This window comes from Megascapheus bottae, chromosome 5, assembly GCF_031878675.1.
Source record: "Megascapheus bottae isolate mThoBot1 chromosome 5, mThoBot2.hap1, whole genome shotgun sequence".
In the NCBI taxonomy this organism is placed as follows: domain Eukaryota; kingdom Metazoa; phylum Chordata; class Mammalia; order Rodentia; family Geomyidae; genus Megascapheus; species Megascapheus bottae.
Window position 1 is genome coordinate 62,519,444 of NC_143513.1, and position 27,388 is coordinate 62,546,831.

General features: G+C 36.3%; 1 protein-coding gene across 2 annotated transcripts in view; it reads left to right on the forward strand.

Moving 5' to 3' along the window:
• Cped1 (cadherin like and PC-esterase domain containing 1) overlaps positions 1–27,388 on the forward strand; it is a 252,245-nt gene that overhangs the window by 71,119 nt on the left and 153,738 nt on the right. For both annotated transcript variants that reach the window (XM_090333210.1, XM_090333211.1), the window contains exons 6-7: positions 13,858–13,990; positions 15,596–15,764. In XM_090333210.1, the coding sequence (XP_090189336.1) occupies positions 13,858–13,990; positions 15,596–15,764 (302 nt within the window). The remainder of the gene's footprint in view (positions 1–13,857; positions 13,991–15,595; positions 15,765–27,388) is intronic.

Consider the following 27,388-nt stretch of genomic DNA (forward strand, 5'->3'; position numbering starts at 1 on the left):
GTAAACATGGCATCAATATTCAAAAATAACACTCACTAACATGACACATTAGCTGACATGCAGACAACTTCATAAATTGCACATATGTAATGCATTATTCATGGAAGGATAATATTTGTTATGACTGGTTCCTTGAACTTCTCATTGTAACCATAAGCATTAATAATGCATTTTATTGGGACCAGTACAGTGTAATAGGCATTTTGTCATTTCCAACTTGACACATCCTGCTGAAAGTATATTGACAAGGAGCCAAAAGTATAGCTGCAACAAACTGTAGAGAAAATAAAATGCCTTTCTTTCCCTATATAAAATATTTCATTTTTAGTTGAAGTTGTGAAATGAAAGGGCATCTATCCTGGAAAATGTATAATTAACTGAATAATGGAAGAGTTTTTATCCTTTAATGATGGGTTGGGTAGGCCTTGTCTTAGGAGAGAAGCATAGACTATTATATGGTGAACCCCTTTTTAGCCCTATGATTCATTCCATCAATAACTTCTGTCACTATGTTCTTTAAACTTCTTCTAGCACCATCTAATGGTGAAATAGAAAACTTTCTTCATTGAGTCCTTTTAACTACTGCCATGAATCCCAGTGTTCATGGTTATTTCACCAGCAAATGTGTAGCAGTTCAAGGGATTAGTATATCCCTAAAAGGACCAAAGCACAGAATTCTTCCACATTAACTGAGAGGCCTCTCCACTGCTCATGTTGTTTCTACTTTTTCTGAACATCAGTCAGAATGTACATAGTAATTTCTAACCTAAAGACTCTTTCACGGTGAAAACAGAAGTCAGGAATCTTAATGTTCACATAAGAAGAAACTAAATTCTAGTTTCACAGTTGCTGGATAGAGCTATGTGATTCTAGGAAAGAAGCTTAACTTAATGTGTTTGCTTTCCAGACTTGTACAATGAGAATAATTCTGCTGATCATTCTTTTCTCATAGTTTTATGCAAATGATTTGCAGGAATATATGTGTTATAAGCCTATGTAATTCACATATATGGTATCATGTCTATATTAATGAAAAAGCTCATTAATTAAGTTGCAAAGGAAAACTGAATGAGGCTTTCAATTTTCCACATTTGATCTATCTATCTATCTATCTATCTATCTATCTATCTATCTATCTATCTAACTGTTTATCTAGCTATCTAGCTATCTATATATCAATGTCTACTTATCATCTGTCTTGTAATATATCTCAGCATCTATATTTCTATTTAGATAGTTTCTGATCCAAAAAAATAAGCCAGTAAGTAGGAGTTAGATATTAAGTACAGTTACTAAACAGAATTGGTGCTAATTTGTGGTTTGTTTTACAGATAATTACAGTAGACTAGGATTTATGGCTCATGATTATTTTATAAATTACCCCAAAATGATGGCAAGGGGAAGAATTACCTTTCTTTTGCCAGTCCTAGGGCTTGAACTCAGAGCCTGAGTACTGTCCTTGGGCTTTCTCAAGGCTAGAGCTCTACCACTTGGGAAAAAAAAAGCACCATTTCTGGCTTTTTTTTTCTATATATGTGGTACCAAGAAGTCGAACCCGGGTCTTAGTGCATGCTAGGCAAGCACTCTATCACTAGGCTAAACTACTGGCCTGAAGCATTACAAAATTATCATTACACTCTGAATCAGACACTTTGTGCATTTCATTCTTTTGAGTTTCTATAACCTTTTTTGCCAGTCCTGGCCTGGGCTCAGGGCCTGAACATTGTCCTTGGGTTTTCTCAAGGCTAGAGCTCTACTACTTGAGCCACAACACCATTTCTGACTTTTTTCTGTGTATGTGGTACCAAGGAATTGAACCCAGGTCTTTGTGCATGCTAGGCATGCACTCTAACACTTTGGCAAACTCCCATACAGAGCTTCTACAACCTTTTAAGGAATGGATTTTTCCATGCCCTTTTTAGTAATGGAGAAACTCTAGACAGCTAGAAAGCACCAGCTCCATAACTTCTATCTACTATATGGTATTTGAAGTTAGTATTATATCCAAGAAAATAAGAAAGGAATGCTCAATGAAAACTACTATCTCATGAGCCATTGATTTTAGGTATTCTTTCTCTTGTCATTACTTCATCAACTAACCCAATTCTTTTAATTTTTTTTTTTTTGCCAGTCCTGGGCTTGAGCTCAGGGCCTGAGCACTGTCCTTGGACTTTCTCAAGGCTAGAGCTCTACCACTTGAGCCTCAGCACCACTTCCGACTTTTTTCTATGTATGTGGTACCGAGGAATCGAACCCGGGTCTTCATGCATGCTAGGCAAGCACTTTAACCACTAGGCCAAACTCCCGGCCCAATTCTTTTAAATTTTAATGCATCACAATATTTGTACACAGACATTGTGATGTGCCTTTGCTACAGACATCACTAGGTTTTATTGTGTTGCTTTGCTTTTCTAGAGAGCTTAACAGCAGAAGAGATTTGCTGGCTCTGGGAAACTCCATGCCCATTCACCGACACACTCGCTCCTTTGAAGGTTGTTCCATTCCTTCTTCTGCTGCGCCCTGTCTGATATGCTTATTCCAGACTCAAGTCCCCAGATCAACTACAACCTTTCAGGCAGAATAGACAAACTTTACACTGAGGTCATGTGCTAAAGGTTTTTAGTAAGTCAGATGTGGGTAGCCCGCAGATTCAAGTTTGGGCCTCCAGCATAAAAGAGACCCCCCTTCTTCAATCAGTTATCAGGGTAAGATCATGGAGAGAATTGCCAAGCTGGTTTCCAAAGTACTCACATAGAAATGTAGATGAATGAGCATTTGTAAAGTCATATTATGATTGAAAAGAAATATATAGTTTGGATGTAATTAAGACATTTTGAGAATGGTTTTTAGTCTAGCAATTTTTTTCTTTTTCATATATTTTTATTGTAATTAATAAAAGGGTTACATGATGTTTGCCAGATAGATGGTACATTAATTCCCATACATTGATACCCTTTCACATGTCTTGGTCCCATTTCCCTCCCCCCACCCCCACCCCTCATCTTGTTTTCCCCCCTTCCCTATTCAATTTCAAATAACCAAATACAAATATATCTGATATATCAGGTAACAAAGTGAGATACTGTAACAATATGAGATAACCAAGGGACAGCAAAAGACATGAGAGATAACTTACTACATTAAGGACAACAATCATTCATTATATGGCTTATGTTTCTATATCCTAGAGATCCTTTCATTTAGCATCCTACCATATGGCCTTTTGAATCAAGGTTTTGCTCTATTGCAAATCTCTGCTAGGAGAGCCCAAGGTTTCTACTGATTATGGCAAATGAGGGAAACGATTGAGCCTATGTTCCTTTGAGGCTGGCTTACTTCACTTAATATGATCTTTTCTAAGTCTTTCCATTTCCTAACAAATGGGGCAATGTCAGTCTTTCTGACAGCAGCATAGAATTCCATTGTGTACAAATACCACATCTTGTTGATCCACTCATCAACTGAGGGACATCTAGGTTGGTTCCATATCTTTGCTATGGTAAATAGTGCTGCAATGAGCATTGTTGTGCTGGTGGATTTAGTATGTCTTTGTTTCTGGATGATTGGGTTAATGCCAAGTAGTGGAATTGCTGGGTCATAGGGGAGCTCTATGTTTAGTCTTTTGAGGAACTGCCATACTGCTTTCCATAGTGGTTGAACGAGTTTGCATTCCCACCAACAGTGTAGTAGTGATTCCTCCTGGCCACATCCCTTCCAGCATCTGTTGTTATTAGTTTTCTTGAACTGGAGTGAGGTGGAATCTTAGAGTTGTTTTGATTTGCATTTCTTTTATGACCAGAGATGTTGAGCATTTCTTCATGGGTCTATAGGCCATTTTTGTTTCTTCTTCAGAGAAGACTCTCTTTAAGTCTTTGGCCCATCTTTTAATGGGATGGTTGTTCCTTTGGAGATTAGTTTTGGAGTGATTCAATTTTTTGAGCTGTTGATATATTTTAGATATGAGGCCTTTGTCTGTTGTATGGTTGGTGAAGATCTTCTCCCACTCTGTAGGCTTCCTAATTAGTTTACTAGCTATGTCCTTTGCCATACAAAAGCTCTGCAGTTTAATGCAATCCCACTTATCCAGCCTTTCTCTGATTTGTTGTGATTCTTGGTCTTTATTAAGAAAGTTTCGACCTGTGCCAAGGAGGTCTAGTGTATCTCCTATTCCTTCTTGTAAAGTTTTCAGAGTGTTGGCTTTTACCTCCAGGTCTTTGATCCATTTGGAGTTAATTCTAGTACAGGGTGACAAAGAAGGATCCAACTTTAGTTTTCTCCATGTGCTTAACCAGTTCTGTCAGCACCACTTGTTGAAGAGGCTATCTTTCTTCCATTCTATTTTTTTGGCTCCCTTGTCAAAGATTAGGTGGCCATAGGTCTGTGGTTTAATATCTGGGTCTTCAGTTCTATTCCGTTGGTCTTCAGGCCTGTTCTTGTGCCAGTACCAAGCTGTTTTGATAATTATAGCTCTGTAATAGAGTCTAAAGTTTGGTATTGAAATTCCTCCTGCGCTGTTCTTTCTGCTAAGAAGTGTTTTTGCTATACGGAGTCTTTTATTATTCTATATGAAATTTTGGATTGCCATCTCTGGCCCCACTGTGGCCTGATTGTTCCCATGTATTCTCTAATGCCCCCAAATAATCAAAAGCAATTTGCTTTCTTCAACTCAGTAGGTATCACCTTTAGTTAGTTAGTTTGTTTGTTTTTACAAGTTTTCACCTTGTATGAAATATTCAACAATATTATTTTGAAAATTTTACAGATTGACTGTTTCCATATTGCTTAATGGTGGGGGGAATCTAGAAGGAAATAAACCTGAAGAAAAGTTGAGTTTAGGGACTATAAAAATATGTTATAAAACAATGTTCTAAATGTTTCCCTCCTCTTCCATGACATTGCATTACCTTTTATCTCTCTTGCCTTCCACCATATGTAGACAGATTCGCTGTTAATAGGCCCCAGTTACTAGTTCTTCCCATAAAGGCCAGACCCAGTAGACAGCCAGAGAGCTCAGATGTGCTTCACAGTTATCCCACCACACCAAGAAATAACTAGATGGTAGCTGAGCACTGGTTCATGCCTGGAACTCAAGCTACTCAGGAGCCTGAGATCCGAGGATCATAGTTCAAAGTCAGCCCATTCATAAAAGTCCCTGAGATGCTTATCTCCAATTAACTACCAGAAGCTGGAAGTGGCACTGTGGCTCAATATGGTTGAGCACTAGCCTTGAGCTGAAGAGCTCAAATACAGCACCAAAGCCCAGAGTTCAAACCCCAGGATGGACAATTAAAAAAGGAAAGCAAACCACTAGATTGCATCTTGCCATTTATATTGGGCCACAGATGTTAGAAGGGGTAGAAATCAGTGCCTTTAATATTTTTTTTTTCTGTTTTCAAGTGTTGATGATGTGTTCAATACCATTAAGTTCTAACCTTGTCACAACCAGACCTGGAATATTTCCCTTGAGCAGAGTTCAGATACAGGGATGTATTTACCCTTCAAATAGAAAGCCATCTCTGTTTATATTCTAGTGTTCCAAATATTGCAAGAGTAGGAAAGTTTACTTTGAATCTAAATACAGAGTTGAAAAGAAGGGAAAGATGACATGCTTAAGTAAACTGTCTCTACCCAATTTATCTTCTTTACTGCAGTATTCTGTAATGTTTTTGTTTCTGTATTTCCCCTTCAGTCCAGTGTGGATCAGTAAACAGCCAATTTTAGACAAGTTTGGTGTTATCTAAAGGAAAAGACTTTCAACTCTATTTATAATGGTTATAAAATGCAAGATTCTAGCTACAAAAGAGTATTTAAATGTTTCCAGTTACACAGCTTATTGGTAAATCCACACATGTGCCCCACCAAGAAGAAAATGAGACATAGGCCAGGTGCAGTCTGAGTTTATAATTAAAGGAAATTTAACTTGGTGGATATATTTTAATAAGGTGTTTTGCTGTTTGTAAGCTATTGAAACAACATTTTAAGCTGCTAGTGGGGAAAAGCCTTTAATCATATAGAATGTGGTACCTGCAGAGAAAAGTAAAAGTAGGAAGAGAAAAACAAAGAGATTTAAGTCAATTTTGGAAACTTTTAGTAAACAACTAAGTGCCCTAATGTTAACTCAACCTCCCAGGACTAATGGATGCTGTGAAACTTTAAAGTGATTCAGGAATGAAAAGATAGATTGAAGGGAGAGGAAAAAACGCTAAATAAAGAACAATTCTCTGAGCAATCTGCGGGAGCTGCAAGTTGAGTGGAGAAGGGTAGCTTTGAGGCAAAGTGCTGAAGACTTGAATTGCAAATCATTTGGTGAAATGGTGGCCATGGACTTTAGTCGCTTTTCACTCCAAACCCATGAAATTGAATGAACAACTGGAAGTTCAACTGCAGTCCTAATTGAAACCTGGTGTGCTGTTTCACTAAAGGGAATCTTGGTCTGCTACCAGTCAGCCCATCTCGCCTTCTTTTTCCTTACAGACCAGAGTTCCAAGGTTGTCCTGAAGCCTACTCAGGTCCTGGAACCTGACTTCAGTCACAGAAGCTAGGCTGCCCACGGCAGGACAGGCCAACCAAAATGATACTTTAAGGCAGAAAAGTCCACGAGACTCTTATTTCCAATCAACCACCAGAAAACCAGACATGGAGCTGTAGTAGAAGTGCTAGCCTTGAGCAAAAGAGCTCGGGGATAGTGTCCAGGCCCCGAGTTCAAGCCCCACAACAAAAAGACAAAAGAAGATGACAAAGGAAAAATGGCTGAGCTTTTTGATATATTAAATAATGCATAAAATAAAACACTCCCTTCTAATAACAGAATTACCTCTAAAATCCTTGAAGAATAATAATTTTAAGCAGGCTTTTTTGAGAGAACAGACTTATAGGCAAAAAGCAGTATAGAATTAGTCTTATTTAACACACATACAACATCTGTTAAATTCTACAAATTTTCCTTCCTTTCTTCTTTCCTTCCTTCCTTCCTTCCTTCCTTCCTCCCTTCCTTCCTTCCTTCCTTTCTGTCTGGCTTGCTTGCTTTTGTTGGTTGAGGGGCTTGAACTCAGGCCTGGTCACTATTTCTGAGCTCTTTTGCTCAAGGCTAGTGCTGTACCATTTTGAGCCACAGCTGCAATTCCAGTTTTGTAGTGGTTAATTGAAGGCTCATGGACTTTCCTGCCCAGTCCTCCCTACACAGCCCAAAATAACAGAGTCTGAACGCCTGTCTCAAGACTTGGAGCCTGAGTAACACCAGAGCTCACTAGACAAGCAATGGTTGCATAACCCCAACTTATTAAAATGACGGAGATGTGATTAGAGGCCACAGAACTATTTTCTCCAAGATTATCTAACATATTTGACTCCAGTACATGGCAGAATACAAGTGAATGTTATCCATCGTACACCTATCCCAAGGAATCTGAGGAACAGCTAGAACAGGAAAATTCAAGTCTAAAGTTGCAGTATAGGAACAAACAAGTGATGTTCATTGAGACAACATGCTGATTGCAAAAGCCTGGGCTACCTCTCTGGAAAATAATACATAATTCTCTATCTCTTTATCTACATGCACACATTTGGCTAAAAGCAAGTTGGTAATACTACTAGAGATGAGAGATGTCTGGTAAAGTTAGAAGAATATCATTACGTAACGGTCATTTGAATTTCATGTCCTGACTTCACATCTGTCCGGAAATGAAACAGGTTAACTTTAGAGGTTAAAATATAGACAAGGACAGGAAGAAATAATTCAAAATTTAATTACTTAATTAACATTTTAAGGGACAGCAATTATTTAGCTCTTTAGACACAAAGTCCCCTCCCCCTTTGCTTCAATTAACTCTGTTAATTCTTTAGGTATTCACAAGACATAAAAGAGGTCAGATGTCCTTGGCTAATGATGTGTTTAACTAGCTAAGGGTGCAAAGTGAGACTCAGTTTGTAGAGTTCTTGTCAGGGGAAGGCTGACATTCTGGTGTCCTTATAACTTATTAGATGTGGACCCTTGAGCTACAGTGCTGCTCAGTCAAACCCACCCTCCAGAATCTAATCACATGGTGGCTTAGAGATGAAGAACCTCAGGACAGGATGGATTGGTAATTGCATGTTTGCTCAATGTCCTAACCAAAAATCTTTCCTGACATAGTTCCATGTTCCTGGCCTATTTTTGGTATCGAGGTCTCTGGCTTTCATTAGACTTTATTTTGGCAGCTGGCTACAGTCTCTAGGTCATGTGTATGCTTATCTTAACCTAGGGAAATGAAGAAGACCCTGATGTTTGAAATAAATATATGGTTTAAATACAGTATATTACTTGTAAATAATGTAGAAGTAGAGAAACAACTAATAGTTACATGGTGTCCATTTTACTGTCCCAACATATGGCATAAAAACTGTTAAGTTGAAATACTCTGTAAAGTTGCTATTAAAGAAGAGACATATTTTTGATTGGTTTTATCAGTGCTGGTATTTGAATTCAGGCCCTTGCATTTGTTCAGTCTACTTACACGAGTGCTTGCTGTACCACTTGAGTCTCCCTTTTTGTTCCCCTTTTTGCTGTTTATTTTGGCAATGAAGTTGTCTAGATTTTTTCTGTTTGAATGGCTTCACATTTTAATCCTCAGATCTCAGCCTCCTCAGTAGCTAATGTTATAGGGGAGAGCCACTGGTTCTTGGCTAAAGAAAAAACATATTAATTGATCTCATTTAAATAGGCCCTTCAGTGTCCCTGTCTTATAATTATATTAGGATTCACTACAATGGAGTTAGAATTTAAAATCATGGTTTGGAATTCTAAAAAGTCATTCATTATTCTGACCTAAATTATATCAATTTTTCATGGTTTATTCCAAAAATTGTTCACAAGAGAAAAAAGTTTCATATAAATAATGTGATTAACTTATCTTCACAGTGGGTCGGCTTAGGCAGCAGCTATATTATTGTAATATTTATTGTGCTCTATGTATTAATATTGCTTGGAAGTTGGGTTTCAAATGGTTATTAATGATGCTCATTAATTTGCATCAAATTATTCATCCTAGACCTCTCTGAACTAGTCAACATTATTCCTTTCTAAAAATTTCTTTTCCTATGGAAACTTTATGAAGAAAAATATCAAAGGACAATTAAACTGCCCAAAAGTAATGAAACAATCTTTCACACTGTTTAGTCAGCACTGTGAAATCACAAGGTAAGAAAGTTGAAATAGTAGTCTAGTCAGAGACTTTGTTAGGAAAACAAGCAGAATTCATGGTTCTCATGTTGTCATGGTAAAATCATTGAACAGTACATGAGGAAAGTTGCTTTCGTAGAATTGTATGACTTTGACACTTCTACTGAAAAAGACCAAAAAGGAGAACATTTATGGCCTATATTTATTTAGCTTTCAGTAGGCATGGGATTGATGGGTTGGTTCATTGGTGGAAATTTTATATGATGACTTTCCCTTTAGAACATACCCCTATTTTGTTGACCTAGTCAATTGTGTAAGTCAAATTATTTCTCCATTTATTTCAGGACACAGGCTGCTTCGTATTTCCTCATAAAGCTCATGTCATTGTTTTTCCTCAGACTGATTATAATACTTAAGTACTGTTATTTGCATTTTTTGGTTTAATGCATTTTTTTTTTGGTGGGTCATGGGGCTTGAGCTTGGCCTGGGCATTGTCCCTGAGCTCTTCAGCTCAAGGCTACCACCCTACCCTTGAGCCAAGCCTCAATTCTCATTTTCTGGAGGTTAATTGGAGATAAGAGTCTTAGGTCCTTTTGCGCCCCAGCTGGCTTTAAACCTTGATCCTCAGGTCTCAGCCTCCTGAGTAGCTAGGCTCTTTTTTAGAACATGTACAGAGAAAAAAATTTAAATTTTTCACTAACTCGGTTAACCCCAGACATACTCCAGCCATATTGTAAGACAGAATTAGATCCTAATATAGAATTTCTTTTTTCTTTCTTTTTTTTTTATGGGTCATGGGACTTGAACTCTGGGCCTGGGTGCTGTCCCTGAGTTCTTCAGCTCAAGACTACCACCCTACTCCTGAGCCAAGCCCCACATTCCAAGAATTTCTTTAAATAAATGAAAACCAAATGGAAAGTAAACAAGTTTCTTGGCACTACAATACTAAATCAGAGGAAAATCACCTAAAACAGAGTGCATATCTTTACCGTTTACTTGTAAGTGAAAATACAGTCTTAGATTTAATCTACATATTCTTCCTTATCATATACAATTTCTGTTTTGTTCTTAGAGACTCATTTGAAATACTAAATATTTGGGCATCACATGAAAGACTTAGTAGATTTATTTCAATCAGATAGTGAATTGTGATTGTAGTCATTTCATGTTAAATAAATGAAAAAGGAAGAACCTTTTAGCCATACTTTAAATTTCCGTTTCTTCTTACCAAAATAACCAGAGATCTATGCATTGATCATAGAGAACAACAACAGCAACAAAAAGCCATGGAAGTGTAAAGAATGAGCAAGCCTCATACTGAAAATTTTACTAAAGTTGTACAGTGCAAACCAACATCTTACATGTCCGAAATATCTGTGATGTGGACATGACTGGTTTTCTTGCACCAGTAACAGGTGGTATTTTCCCTTCTGGATTCACTCTGGACCCTTCTCTAAGAAGCCACCTTCCGCAGACTGCATCTGCATGGTTTCCTCATCTTAGTTTCAAAAAAGTTGTTTCAGAAGGAGGTGGGACATTTCTTTCCTGAGCCTTTCCTTGCTGGAGCCTTCTTCAGAATTTACATTTCTCTACCTGTAGAGCTTCTGTTACGTGGCCCCTTCCAATTGTAAGACAGTTAATTCTGGGTATGACTCAAGTTTGTACATATGTATGCTAACTGACATTTGCTATGCATGTAAATTCTGAGATTATGTTTGTATAGCTTCAGTCTTCAGGCTAATTATTATGACTAGTAAACATCCTCAGGCAGGAATAGCAATTAATATTCTTATAAACAGCATATTTACACTCCTAATCTCAAAAGTAAAATTGTTAATTGCTAATTACAGCCTTTTATCCTCACTGGAAATTTTAAAATAAGAAAATACTTGCTAAGTCTAGTTTCTTAATTCGAAATGCAAGACAATATTCAAGCATTTCTGAAACATAATTATACTTGTGCTATTACTTCCATATTAATTATTAGCCATGGGGCAAAACATTAAATCAAATACAATATAAATTTGACAGCTAATCTTTGCTAGTACAAGTGTTTACCAGTGCTTAGTCTTTGCCTGTGGTATATATAATTGCATGCCACATAAAATGTGAATAATAAATAACCAAAAAAAGTATTTTTAATTCATTAGAATAATATTTTGTTCTTTAACCAAAGATTGTCTGGTCTACTGCCAGAACAAACATTTTCTAAAAACCTATTGTGTCAGGATAATGTTTATGAATGGGTTAAGTGAAGAAGATACACAGTAAACACATTTATATATTTTTTCTTTAGCACTGAGGAATTTTAGTGATATTTCCCTGTGTTACCTTTGGTAATAAGGATAGAAGCCCAGCTCTTGCCATGTTAATCTTTTGCTCTACCACTGAGCTATACCCTCATCCACTATTTTCGTTTTCTAATAGTTTTGAGCTCTATGAAGAAAATTTAAAAAATATTCTAATATCTCTTTGTCATCTACAAAACACAAAACACTTTGAATATTTCCTTTATTATGATGTATTAGATCTTCATTAACAGAGAAGTCCTACAAGTAGGTTATTGAGTTTTGAACAAGATCGCACTGGGCTAAGTAATGAGACAGGGGAGTGTATCAAATAGCTTGACTTCTGCTGACTTTTACTTAAGGAGGTGAAGCATTTAAAATTAGACTCTGTAAGCACTGTTGAAATATGCATAAGAGGGGAAATAATTTAAAGTCTTCATTCCATTTAGAGTGTTAGATAAATTGATTTAAAAATAAAGCACAATTACCCAGAAATTAAAAACATAACAACAATTCTTATATACTCTTGGAGAGAGTAGAAACTGGGGCAATACTTCTAGAAGGCAATTTGGTAATGACAAATCTACAATGGTCCAACTCACCTAGCAATTATGCATGTTCAGAAGAGTTGAGATAAATTTGTTAAGAAGCACATCAAAATAGACATGTAAAGTGTTCATTACAGTGTTTCTGAAGTTATAAAAGAAAAAACCTAACAAAATGAATCTAGATATACAACGAAAGAGAGGATAGCTAAAGTAAATTCCTTCGAAGTGTATATGTGTTAATTCTCTATTCAGTGATATGAGAGAATTTTTGGATTCAAAGGAAAATAGGTCAAAGATATGCCATTATGATGCTTCTTTTGGATAATCTTAAAAACAGAACTGTAAATATGTAAGTATTGATGTCAGTTAGGTCAATTTACATATTTTTTAAAGTAGATGAATCTGACCTATTGAAATGACCTGGATTTTAAAACTTGATACATATCCTTTGGTTTCTCGTGGGGTGTTTTACTAGGCAGTGATACGAAGATACGTTTTTTTTTTTTTTTTTTTTTTTGCCAGTCCTGGGCTTGAGCTCTGGGCTTGAGCACTGTCCTTGGACTTTCTCAAGGCTAGAGCTCTACCACTTGAGCCTCAGCACCACTTCTGGCTTTTTGCTATGTATGTGGGGTACCGAGGAATCGAACCCGGGTCTTCATGCATGGTAGGCAAGCACTTTAACCACTAGGCCAAACTCCCGGCCCCCACGAAGATACTTTTTTTTTTTTTTTTTACAGATTTCTACAAACTGTTCCTAGCCAAGTAAATGCTATACTTTTGCTTTTTAATCATATAAGTATAATTGTTCTCAAGAAGTTGATATTAATATTGTATGGACTATTTAAAGACTTATGGTAAGGTACTAATGAGGCATAATAAACAAGAATTGTCAGGACGACTGTGTTACCTGGTATAATGCATATACGTTTGATTATTTGAAATAGGAAAGGGGAGGGGGAAACAAGATGATTGGGAGAGATGGGGGAAGGAAATGGGAAAAAACATGAGAAGGGGTATCAATGTGTGAGAAGTAATGCACCTATTATCTGACAAATATAACTGCAACCCCTCTATACATTACAATAAAAAATTAAAAAGATGGAGAGTGACTGAGGGCCATTCCGGGTATAAACTCATCTGCTGCAAACTGTGAAAACTCCCTATCTTGTGACTCAGATTATTCTCACACTCTGCCTCCATCTTTGCAAAAAGAGCTCCCTTTCCTGTTCTCTTCCTGTCCCCCACCATACAAATCAAACCATCCCTGACCTCTATCCTGCCTCCTTTTTCTGCCTGATTAAAAGGAACCCTAGCTGAAAGGGTGCATGTAATGATCTCTTCAGCTGGGCTGAAGGACACTAGGTTTTCATCCCGAATAAAACCTGTTGGTCTGTTGAAAAAAATATATCAGGACATCAACCTACATTTTCATGTAATATTTAAATCATAGGCAAGAATCAGTATCCTGGCCACTTTCCCTTTGATAATGTATCTCCTTAAGTGGGTGAATGATAGGTCAGCTTGGTGATGGATGGAGATGGGCAGCAAATCTACCCTTCCTTCTGAGCAAGAACTTTAACAATCAGTTATTACCAATGTTTTCCTAGATTGTTGTAAAGAACACACTATAAAACAAATCTCCTCTGAACATGCAGTCATACTTAAATCAAGACTGTACTCAGAATAAAGGGGCAGACTGGAAGTAAATGTCCCACAGAGCACATAACTAAACAGAGCATCCTCTGGTTGAAGGCCATTCCAGTAAGAATCAATAGAATGACTGTCTTCTGCTCTACTCTCCCTGTTTTATTTTGTTTTTGGTTTGTTTGTGTTGTTTTCGGTTTTTTTTTTCTTTTCTTTTTAGAACTGAGACTTCCTGTGAATCCCTCTGTGTGCACGGCTCCTCAAGTGCAATTACAGTCAAATGCTTCCAGTTACACATTAAAATCACTGAAGCCACATATTTGGAGACCATTGGACTGGAGGCGTGAGCAACTGTAAGCCATTCATTTCAAATGATACCAGCTCTATCTGGTATCATTCTATCTGGTATGCATTTCAAGAGACTAGACAAAAAGTACAAACCACATCTGAGAGATAGTGGTGGGGGATACATGCTTGAATTTAGCTACTTAAAATTTCAATATACCTCCTTAATAAAGAATATCATCATTGACTTTATTCTAGACTAATTTAAATTTCTCTTGCTATATAATAAACATTTGGGTAAATTGGACTCTTATCTAGTAAGTTACATTAACATAAATTGAATTTAAAAGCTTGATGATGTGAGGCAATAAAGTTTTAAATTGAATTTTATCCTCACCTGGCATCGCCTTAGTCTAAGAATGTAGATGAATGAAATTTTTCTAACTACCAAATTTTAAAAATTGCTCCCAGCATCTCAGAACAAATCTTCAAAGCCTGAAGTTTGTCCAATATACCTCCAGGGAAATGCTTTTTAAGATGTAGACAAGTTACAGGACAAAAATTAGTTTTTAATTTTCATATCTAAGACATAAATGAGTTTTCTTCACCTAATTTTATAGTTATTAACTAGTATTTCAGAAGTTAACAGTATATGAAAAAAGATTCAGTTTTTGCTTATGTAAAGCTCAAAAGTTAAAATATAACCATCTTTACTATCAATCAAATTAGTTTTGTCAAAAGGTGGCTAATTTAATGGAGTTTTTATATTTTTTACATAAATATTATATTTTGACATAATATGTTGAATTATATTTTTGATTGTATATAGAAACATGCAAGAGAAAAGCAACTGGGTATAGATTTTGGAATCATGTATGATGAAAGTCTATTTTGTTTCACTATAAGTACAGTATTATTTGTCCACAGAATAATTTGGTTTTAAGATTTCATTTTATTTACAAGAGTGAGGGGTGGATCTGGGAGTTTGGCCGAGTGGTAGAGTGCTTGCTTAGCAAGTGAGAAGGCCCAGGTTGGATTCCTCTGTACCACATACATAGAAAAAAGCTGGAAGTGGTGCTGTGGCTTAAGTGGTAGAGCTCTAGCCTTGAGAAAAGTCCAAGGACAGTGCTCAGGCCTTGAGTTCAAGCCCCAGGACTGGCAAAAAAAAAAAAGAGTGAGGGGTATCAGATAGCTTTGAACAAGTGAAGGGAGTATTTTTGCTTATTGTTGGAAGTCTGGGCGTGAATACAAATCTTAACATCTTTTTGGGGAAAGGAAAATACAGAAGAGAATTAGGCAAGTGGGAAAAAAGAAATATTTCACAGCTCACAAGATGTAATTTATATCACTTCTGTTGTAACAGAATCAGTTACCTAAGGTTATGTATAGTTTGAATATTCAACCTTTAAACATCTTCAAACCTCAATCTGTATAGTGCTTTCCCTTGTTTCTTTTCCTTCCACAACTCTTTTGATCTCTTCCTTTGTCCCTGTCCACCCCCTAGTGGTGGCACTAATAATTTGTAGGAATTGTTTAAGAAAACCCAATACACTGAGGGCTGGGGTCCATCTAACAAAAGATAAAAGGGGTTTGCAAAGCTTGTAGGTAATTTATGCATTTTTTATCAACTCCAAGTTTTGGAGAAATAATTATGCTGTCTTCTTTTCTTCTAGGAACCAAACAAGAGATCTTGCTTCACGGGAAATAATTTTTAGAGCTGAAGAACTATCTGTGATTCTCAAAGCATATGTACTGGTGACATCCTTAACCCCTTTGCGTGCTTTTATTCATTCAACTGGCATAGTGTGGAGTCCACCAAAGAAAAAACGCTTCACTGTCAAGGTAAAGGTCCATTATTTCACAGAAAGTACATTGGAGATAAGTAAAGTGACTTGGGCTGCCATTTTCTGACCTTTCTGGTTATCAAATCCTTTTGGACAAAGATTGCGTCCTTTTTATTGCAGCAAGCAGAGATTTTCATTTAATAAGTGCAGGTTCAAAAATGAACTGGAAATAGCTTGGTTCACTCAGGATCACAAAGGTTGTATCTTCCCTCTCCCCCAAATCACCATTTTAGCTCAATCCTTTGACCTATCAGAGCTAGTTCTTGACTGTACTATGTGTTTTCCCCTTCTGATTTTTCATTTATGTAAGAAAAATATAATCAATGCAACAAATAAAAACATAATTCTCCCCTATGCTTTTTTGCTTCATCCTTAGAAGGCATAATACTTATTTCATAATACCAGTCAATATGGAGTATTTGCTGAGTAAGAAATAAAGCTCTGAGTGTGCCTCATACAGCACGCCTGGCATGAAGGAAAATGACGATGTTTTTAGAGAACAGCTCAATAATAGCTCAGAAAAGCTTAGTTATCAACTCAGATTAACCCAGGTGAGGATTAAGTTTTCATGACAACACATAGGATAAAATTTGGAATGTTTGATTTTAGAGAAATCACTGCTCAGCAGACACAGGTGTTTTTCAACCTGAAAAACCATCACTGGCCCAGTGCCGGTGGCTCACACCTGTAACCCTAGACAGGAAGCTGAGATCTGAGGATCACGATTCAAAGCCAGCCTCAGCACGAAAATCCATGAGACTAAACTGAAGTGGTGCTATGTCTCAAGTTGTAGAGCACTAGCTTTGAGGTGAACAGCATCCAGGCCAGAGTTCAAGCCCTATGACCACCCCCCCAAAATACATATATATACCTACATATATATGTAGGTATAGATAGATAGATATCATCTGTCTAATATGCATCCGCATCTGAAGTTTTCAATTAATCTTGAAAAGTAGAATCCAATTTGAGAGCTTTAGGTTATCTTTCACAAGTGTTTAGAGAACCTTTTATCTTTCCTCAAGAACAGTAATCTCCCTCCCTTTTCTTTCTTTTTTCTTTTTTACTTTTTGTTAAGCTAACTTATAGGAAATTGCTGATATTTGGTGAATTGACAGAAAATGTGGCTCAAGCTAATAATTAGAAATTAGGGTACAGAGAGACAAAAGTCATGAACCTCAACCAATAATTGAATGCTAATCAAAACTTCTAATCTTATAGATTATATGTCTTCTATGTTTTTTTAAATTTTATTTTACCATTCCTGGTGCTTGAACTCAGGGGCTGAGCACTGTCTTTGGGCTTTCTCAAGGCTAGTACTCTACCACTTGAGCCACCGCACCATTTCCAGCTTTTACTATGTATGTAATAACAAGGAATCAAACCCAGGTCTTCGTGCATGCTAGACAAGCACTCTACCACTAGGCCAAATTCCCGGCCCTAGATCATATGTCTTTCTGTGTGAGACTTTTCTCATTGTGTTCTCCATTTCTTTAAACCATTTCATTTGTATCCTGCATTTAATGTCTCAAAAACCTACCATTATAACTTTTTGTTACAGTTCTTATTTTCATGAGAGATTCATTTTCTTTGGAATATCTATCTATCTATCTATCTATCTATCTATCTATCTATCTATCTATCTATCTATTTTTACCCATCCTTAGGCAAAACTCAAAGCCTGGGAACTGTCCCTGAGCTTTTTTACTGAAGGGTAGCATGCTATTATTTTGAATCACAGCTCCATTTCCAGTTTTTGAGTGGTTAATTGGAAGTAAGAGTCTAACAGGGAATTTTCTTCCTGGACTGGCTTTGAATTGCGATCCTCAGAACTTAGAACCCAGAGTAGCTAAAACTATAGGTGTGAAGCACTAGTACCCTGATGAGTTCATACACTTCGAATTTTTGTAAATTTTATTAGAAATCTTTTTAATACTTTATGTGCAATGCTTTATATTGATAGAAATGAGCCAAATATGGTGTTATTTGAACATCTTCTTTGTTATCTTTTACTGTTTTACGTTATTTCATAGTATGAACCAGTAGGAGTTTGCCTATCAATCTGAGTTATAGCTTAACTGTTCTAATTTGTGGCTAAGACAATGCTTCAAATATTAAAAAAGTCATTGTAGGTGACCATTTATGAACTAACTATATAATATTTTTCTGGAGAATGAATAGTAAGCAATTTAATTGCTAGATCATAAAATATGATAAAAATTAAACAATAGCAACTTGCTTTCTAGAATGGCTACAACAATCATTCTCCCTTTAGTTTCCATAGCCCCAAACTGGTACAACATTGACCTATATGACCTTCATGTTTGTTTTTTGAGGTAGCAGTGAAAGCTACAACACCCTCTTGCAAATAACTCAACTTGTCAATATCTGTTGACTTGATCTATCATGTCCTTTGTTGGTCAAAATTTTTCAATTAGTTAATTAAAGTAATTCTTTTCTGGGCTGTGTTGTTGGAATTGTTTTCCCAAATCTATTCTTATATCTATAGATCAAGTATATAAGCTTCACCTTTGCCTGCTCTCAAACTTAAAACTCAAAAAGTACTTCCCTTTACTTTATTCTTTGAATATACAGTCACCCAAAGCTTTCAACAGTCTGGCTAAAACCTCACCATGAATATGATTTTACTTTTATTATATGATAAATTAAGTTCCTGTATGTAAGTGAAACTACCTTTGAGCTCTGTTTTCTGGTCCAGTTGGTCTACTTGGCTGTATTATCAATTGTGTCTTAATACTTGGCAATAGTAGCTCTGCCTCTCTACTGTTTAATGCAAAATTAAGTTAGTTTATAAAAGCTTATTTTTTCATAAACATATTAGAATACTGTTTTAGTCTGGGTTTCTAGAGAAATTTACACACACGAGTAGACTAAAGTGATAAGGGGGTTCCCTTAGTAGTTTGTGGAAGTTGAACAGCATCATGATCAGCCATCTGATAGTTAGAGAACTATGAAAGCTGACTTGTGCCAGGAGTCAAAGGCATTAGAGGAGAGACAGCCAAGGGTCAAATTTTAAAAGTGCAGGTATAGTACCCCATGTCAGAAAAAGGTACAAGCAAATTCCTTCCTGTTTTTTTGCTTCAATATGCTTTAAAAAAACATCTTTTCCTGTTTTTCACTATACCATGCAAACACATATAATGTGCGTATCATTTGTTTGACATGCATTCATGATTATCTTGATACATTTCCTTAGTTTCTTTCTTTCTTTCTTTTTCTTTCTTTCTTTCTTTCTTTCTTTCTTTCTTTCTTTCTCTCTTTCTTTCTTTCTTTTTATTCCTTCCTTCCTTCCTTCTTTTCTTTCTTTCTTTCTTTCTTTCTTTCTTTCTTTCTTTCTTTCTCTCTTTCTTTCTTTTTATTCCTTCCTTCCTTCCTTCTTTTCTTTCTTTCTTTCTTTCTTTCTTTCTTTCTTTCTTTCTTTCTTTCTTTCTTTCTTTCTTTCTTCCTTTCTTTCTTTCTTTGCTTTTTTGGAGAGTCAGGTTCTTCCTCTGTATCCTGATCCTCTTGCCTGAGCCTCCTGAGTGCTGGAATTGCAGGAGTGCACCACCAATCCCTGCTGTCTTCCTTGTTGGTACCTTAAACTCTTTTTGAAATCATTCACCTTTTCTCTGCAATCCCATAAGGCTTCTTTTGTCTAGTCTACACCCATACCCCATTTTCACAATGTAATTTTTAAGTTTCTAATTTAGATCTTCATTTTTCCCTTGTGGTCCTTTTTTCTATTAAAAATACCAGACTTTATCAATAAAGTAATTATCCTTACGCCATCCTTTTCTACTTGCTTCTGGTGTGAGTGTTTTCAATTTGTACTTGGAGTCTTTAAACTTTGATTTCAAATTTCTTATTAATTTAGTTAATTGACTTGTTGCATTTTTGTGAGACAATGTCTTGCTGTATAGCACAGGCTGGCTATAAGTTCCCAATCTTAAATGCTTATAGATGCACATCACTATAATTGAATTAATTTTAATTTTTGAAGTATCAGAAATATTTTTCTCAGTCTTTTCCCCCCATTCTTCTTTGGCCCAGATTCTGAGCTTCCTATTTCTATTCTTATTATTTAGTTTATCACCTAGATTTTTCTATCCCTTGATCAGCATTCTGGAAGCATTTATTTTGGAGGAGAGTTCTTTGATCTTATTTTCCACATGGTGATGTTCTTGCATTGTATCATTCCTGCTATCTATCTGATATGTTGTTTGCTGTATTCCGGCTATCTGTTTCATGGAATATGTGTAGGATACACCACTGCCACTTTAATTTAGAACTACCTGTGTTTGCTTCATATCTATTCATTTTCATACTGCATTTTATCTTTGTTCTTTTTTAACAATTTCGTCTCATATTTCATTTTACTACTATCTTTTATTGTTACTGCCAGTATATTAATCACTCTTATCTTAACTTCCTACTCTCTTCATTTTAGTAGTGTGATGTGCTTTGTTCTATTTGTCTCTGTTCTCATGAAATAGCTGCCCTTGCCCTGTGTTCCCTATCTTGTTGGGGCTTAAGCTCTCCTGTGGATATTTTTTTTTAATTTCAGCTGGTATAGCATTGGGCAAAGGCAGAGAAAGCATTGTAGAACTACTCTGAGCTACCTTCATTAGCTACTCTAATGCCAGGTAACCACTCTGGCTAGAATTTCATCTGCTAGACACTATGGGAAAGAACACTCCTCATCGTAATTCATGAAGGCCAAGGATTAAGATAGACTTGAATAGAGGAGTTAAATGTGAGTGGCACGTCACCTCATTGTCTGAGCAGAACATTCTCCTCAGGAAATTCAACAACTTGAATTCTGGGCTGGGGCCTAGTATCTCATGTTTTGTCCTAGACAACACAGGGCAGAGATAGGAGGAAAAACTGATTTCTTTCCTCCAGTTCATTCTTGTCAGCCTCCAGCCATTCCTTCCACCAGCCTCCAGAGTCCTACTATCTGTAGTCATCAGTGGCCAAAATAGGTTTCAGACTCCATCCATACCAATTTTACTTTCTTATCAAGTTCATGCTTAAATCTCATTTCTCCTGTAAACTAGTATTTGGAATTTAAGCTCTTATTCTGAATATTTTTAAGTCTTATTATTTTGTTGTTGCTTATTGAAGGCTATTTTACCTTGCATGAGAGAAATTACCAGACCAGTAGGTATGATAAACTTTTGGTGAGAGCATTTTTAGCAATGCATTCCTTGAACATAAAGCTTGAAAAGAAAAGAGAGTTTTGTGATATGATTTTCTTCATATTTTCATCTCATTCACTAATTTGTTTTTTTTAAATCATTTTGTTGTATTATTTCATTTTCTGTCTTGTCTGCAGAAGATGCAAGCTGCTGTTGTGGCACAGGAAGCATGAGGTGGTCACTTTCATCCTGTTTTTGTGACTTATTTTTCAAGGTCTCCTTTGATTATTCTGTGCTAACACTGTTATCTCTTCTCAAAGGGAGGTAGAGCTACTTCCTGGTTTAAAGGGCAAGGAGACACATTTTCTTTACTAGGTCAAAGTTATGCTTAATGACACTGTAAACAAGAGTATATTTACTTACCCTTCAAGTGAAGTACTAAAGCTAAAACAAATAGATCATTTTCATCTGCTCAATCATTTGACTATTCTATAAAATACTACTTCCTTCTCCTGTTTGTTATATATGAAAATACCCAGAAACTTCTCACTGCAAACCCCACTTCAAAAAAGAAACCCTGTTATGTCAGCATGTTATCAAACTACACTCTTGAGTTTCACAGAATGCAATTTGTTTATATGTATGTGTGTCTGCACTATCTTGAATTCAGAGGTGAAATTGCTTAGCTCAATCAGTGGTAATGTATACACTGTTTAGTGAGGCAATTCCCCTAAACTGGTTATCAGTGGCCATTTATAGAACATTCTGGCATCTAAAAGAGGTACAAAAGCAATAACAGATGTAACTACGAGCTCATTTATTTCCCGTTAGGTCTGCTGCAGAGACACTTTATCTGAGAAAGCTTAGGAAAGAGATGAAAAAATGAAGAAATGCAAATTTAAGAAATGAATCCTTTAAAATCTGGAATTAAAAATCAACTTACAATTAAAATCTTAAAAAAAATCTTAGGTTTTGATATTTCCCAAAGTTGTTCAAATGGGAAAGACTAGCTACAAAAATGTAAAGAAAATTAATAGCAAATATATTGTTTGATTGCTACTGTGTCCTTTTAAACATTTTTTGGCAGTAGAGTAGTGTTTGAACTCAGGACCTTATTTTGGCTAGGCAGATGCTTTGTCATTGAGTCATGCCTCCAGTCATTTTTTATCTAGGCTATTTTGAGATAGTCTCGCTTTTTACCCATTGCACTGTCAACAGAAGGCACTCCAGTGCTGATAGTGAAAGAAAGGTTGTGCAACGTAGAGAGCTCTCAGGATTGTCTAATCATGTCATCTACCTGAACCATGATCTGCCTATTTTACATTTCTTGTCATGGCTGTGATAACAGACAGAGGCCACTGTGCCAGCTTCTTCTGTTGAAAAAGTCTGGTCTGTAAACCACAATCTTCCCCATCCTTCACACGTAACTCAGATTATTGTAAGTGTGAGCCAGTAGAACATGGACTGGCTCCTATATCTTTGCATCTGAATTTAAAACAGCCTTATTAGCTGTGGAGAGGACAATATTAGTTTCTTGATCAATATTATAAACCTGATTTTAAATCATATTTTATTCAATAATATCTACCCTCCCCAATGTGTAGAGAGGATTTAGTCACAGATTTTTTTTTTAAATCTGGTTATATCTGTTCATTCAAGGGTAGAAGGCTTTCATGACCCATTCTAACAATAATGTGTCCATATTTGTCATTATATATACATTATATAGATTAACTGCAAGAAATGTCATCCACTTAAATTTAGTTCCTAGAGTAAAAACTCACAAGTTATCCTCTTTTCCCATTGCAAATTGTAAATCACAGAACAAGAAGTTATCTAGTAAGAGAAAACTCTAATAATCTGTAACTTTTTTTTATAAGCCTGAAGTTTTTTCACCTTTCATTTAATTAAAATGTCTTGTGAAGTTATTTGTATCTTTGGTCAGTAAATAGCCTTTACCAAAGCCTTACTCTGCCTAGCTGAAAGAGAATTTCTATGAGGTAATTATTAGTTCAATCATGATATCTGATATCATGTATAAATGAAGATGATTTTTATATAGATAACCTTTTGGAGATGTATATCTTCACTGAGCTGAATCAGAAACATTTTAGTAGCATAAAGAAGTTGTTTGAGGGGCCGGGAGTTTGGCCTAGTGGTTAAGGTGCTTGCCTAGCATGCATGAGGACCCGGGTTTGATTCCTTGGTACCACATACATAGAAAAAAGCCGGAAGTGGTGCTGAGGCTCAAGTGGTAGAGCTCTAGCCTTGAGAAAGTCCAAGGACAGTGCTCAGACCCTGAGCTCAAGCTCAGGACTGGCAAAAAAAAAAAAAAAGAAGTTGTTTGAGGGCCAGGAGTTTGACCTAGTAGTAAAGTGCTTGCCTAGCATGCACGAAGACCCAGGTTCGATTCCTTTGTATCACATATATAGAAAAGGCTGGAAGAGGTGCTGTGGCTCAAGTGGTAGAGCTCTGGCCTTGAGAAAACCCAAGAACAGTGCTCAGGCCATGAGTTCAAGCCCCAGGACTTGTGAAAAAAAGAAACAACAAAAAAAGTCCCCCAAAACCAAGAAGCTGTTTGAGTCTACTATATCCCTAACATTTCTGAGCCAGACAGTCTACTTTGCAATGACACAATTTATGTGGGTAAATAGTATGTGAATGATAATTTGGTTTCCAATATTTGCAGTAGATAAACAGGTGATATAATAGTATAGATTTTTAGACAGGGTCACTTAGACCAAAAAGGGCAAAAGCAGAGAGATGTAGATGTCCCTCAAGTCAGTATCTGTGAGAATCATTTTCAGTGTAAAGCCAAGCTGAAGCAAGTTCACAGCTCTAAATCCCCTGCTCCCTATGAGGGCGGAGGGGAGGGGAAGAGGGTGGTAGTAGAAGGAGAGCAGAACCCTTCTCCCCTTCTTCCATCTCTTGCACTTGGACTTGCCTCTTGTTATCAGTGCAACCATTCCCCTGCCCAGAAGAGAGAGTTCTTTCTTGTTATCAGTGCAACCACTCTCCTGCCCAGAAGAGAGAGAGGAGGCAAAGGGGTGAAAGTGATTATTTATAGCATCTCTCCTTTAAAAAGATGCATCTGTCACTTATCCCTTATTCATTGGGAAGCATGGTGCAGTGGTAGAGATGAAGTTAGCCTCATTTGTTGCCAGTATTTATGCAATGCCTTTGATAATATCAGGTGAGATCGCTCATATATTCTCAGGATAAAAATGAGTAATGTCTTTGGAAGCAGTTATAAAGTGACAGTATGGTGTCACAGCATAAGAAGTGTTCTGATCTTCATTTTATGTCTGAAACTGCAGGCTACAGAACAGACCTTGTAAAAAGACTTCTACACTGAGCATCTGGCTGGTCAGCTGGTAGGCCTGGGAGATTTATGTCCCTAGTCTCTTGGGAGAAGTCCCAAGAGTTTGTAAAAAAGACTTGATGTATTACTTAACCAACACTTAGTGCAATTAAACTAAAAACTTGCATCAGGTACTCATTTTAAATCTGGTTTCCTATAGATAGAAATGGTAGAAACTCAGCATATAAATAAATAAAAACAGATCCTTACTTAGACTAAAAGCAAGAACTAAAAACTGTAACTTACTTGCTCTACCTATTCTGGTGTTAATAATTATTCTAAATACTTAGTTTCTCTAGAAAAAATGGCTTATAATTGCCCAAGTTATTAAAGAACATTACTTTAAAATAATTTTGATTCTACTGAATTGTTGGTGCTGATGATAATTCTGTCTTTAATAAAAACTCATTCATACATTTATGGAACTTAGTTCCATAAAATATGTCATGTTATTTTGTGTATGTATTAATTCTTAATTATTGAATTGCAGTAAATAAGAAGAATAGTATTCATTAATCATGGTCAGGCTTCTTATGTCAGTAATGAAAATTTACGCATATGGCTTTAAACATCAGTGCAGGCCACTATCTGAAGATCTCACAGTATGCCTGGTAGGTGCTTAAAACCATGTTTATCAGTGAGCAAATATCTGTTATCATCATTTTAATTAATGGTTCACTATTAACAGTAATATTTAGGAAGTATTTAAGAGTATATTCTGCAGCAGAACATTATGATGAATTTACATTGATCATTTTGTGCATTTGAACATTTACTGCCTTCAAAACTAATGCAACGAACTGAACAGTTTCTGCACAAATTATTAGCAGATTTGATCTTAGTCTATCACAGGCTGGGAAAATTATAAAGAAGGTAAGTCTATTTTTGACTCACAGTTCTAATCTAATTTGGAGAGGGGAGGTTTTATGCTTGTTATGCAGATGATCTACTACTTAAGCTATGTTCCCTGACCCTTTTTGCTTTCATTATTTTTCCCAGGCAGGCTTAGACTGTGTTCTTTCTATATACACATCCCACACAGCTAGGACAACAGGAGCATAGCACTGTGCCCAGCCACTGGTTGAAATGAGGTCTCAAGAGCTTTCTTCTTGAGCTGGCCTAGAGCCATGATCCTCACATTCATACCTTCACAATACCTCACAATAGGAATTAGACTTGAATACATATTTCAGAGAAGACAAACCACAATGAAATCAGAGCAGATATGTGTGATTTATAGTATACCATGTGATACATTCATGTATCCAGAAAGAACAATTTTTAAAATCCATTATTTTCGTTTATAAATTTAAAATTTTTATTGTGATTGTAAAGATGCTTACAGTTATGTATGTCAAGTAAAGACTACATTTCTTTTTGGACAGTGTCATCCCTTTCCACATTCTCTTGTTTTTTCCCTCCTATCCCCTCCCACAAATTTTACAGTTCATTTCTAACATAGTGTCTAGTGAGTGAGTGCTATACATTTATGTATAAATCATACATAAATTATATATAATTATGTATATGTTATATTATATATAATGCTATATGTGTGGTACCATGTGCTATTCTATTCTGCACATGTGTTGCATAGTATTTAAGCCAGGATTAACAATTCTGCCCCTCAAACATGTGTTTATTTGTCTTTATTTATTTTTGGTAGCATTGAGAATGGAATGCAGGGTGCTCTATCACTTGAGCTGTGCCAGACAGTCCCTTTGCTTTTTAGTTTATTTTGGGGATAGGTTCTCAAGTTTTACATTGGACGGCCTCAGGTTGTGATCCTTTTGTCTCTACTTACTGAGGAGCTGGGTTTACAGATACGCCCCTTATCATTTCTGGAGGGTGAAAATATTCTGCATCATTTCATCCACCTTTTTGAGATGGGTTGTTGGTACATAGATACAAGATTGCATAAGAGCACCAGAATTTCTTGCTACTATTCAGCTGAAAGTGAGCACTCATTACCAGCCTTCTCATCATCTCATTATTTTTTTAATAAGATGTTCAGACATGGCACAGTTTTAATCCTTTCTTTGATACCCTTCTTGTGATCCAAATGGATCTTTGCTTAATGGACTTGTGAATTTTAAGGCAAAACTTCCTGCTAGTTTCCTGCATTTCTACTCAGGCACTTTTTTTTAACTTAAAAAATATTTATCCCGCTGGGCACAGTAGCTCACGCCTGTAATCCTAGCTACTCAGGAGGCTGAGATATGATGATCAAGGTTTAAAACCAGCCAGGGCACAAAAGGACCTAAGACTCTTATCTCAATAAACATATAGAAAACAGGAAGTGAGGCTTGGCTCAAGGGTAGGGCGGTAGCCTTGTGTTGTAGAGCTCGGGGCAAAGTCCAGGCCCAGGGGTAGGATGGTAGCCTTGAGCTGAAGAGCTCGGGGACAGAGCCCAAGGCCAAGTTCAAGCCCCATGACCCACACACACACAAAAAAGTTTTTATCTCCAGATTTTGACATTATCATCATCTGTGGTAGGTAATGTTAAATGTCAAAAAAGAGGAAAAGTTGACTTACTTACATGTTTGGAAATCCTTGAGAAAAGAGAGGATGTTTGCTATTTATTTAACTAGAAAGCAAGCCTTTAGTGCCTAGACAGAGGGAAGGGAGAAAAATGTTTTGTGACTGCAGTCAGCAAAAAGTTGAAGAGAATATTATGTAATAAATAATAACTCCCTTACCAGGTGATTTTTGAATAAAATGAAATAATAGTAAAAATGAGGGAAGTGAACAAAATAATTCTGTTAATGCATTTTATTACAGAAAACATATTCCTTGGGGAAGATAAATGATATTTACTTTCTTACTTAGGGTAGAGAAACAAAATTAGTTTTCACTAGTACAAGCTTATTACATGTTTGTCATTTTTTAGCATTTCTATTAGCAATTTTCTTTTATTTATCTGTCTTAAAAACTGACAAATTCTAAATATAAAATGCCCTCAAATGTGCCAGCAAGGTAAAACTGATTTGTCTGTTAAAAAGACAGACTTTGCTCCCTTCAGGAGAAAATTTGACTTGCATTTGTCTTATGTGATTTATTCACTGTAGGCTTAAAATGAAATACAGTCTTTTCCCCTCCCATATATTAAAATGTGGTTTCAAA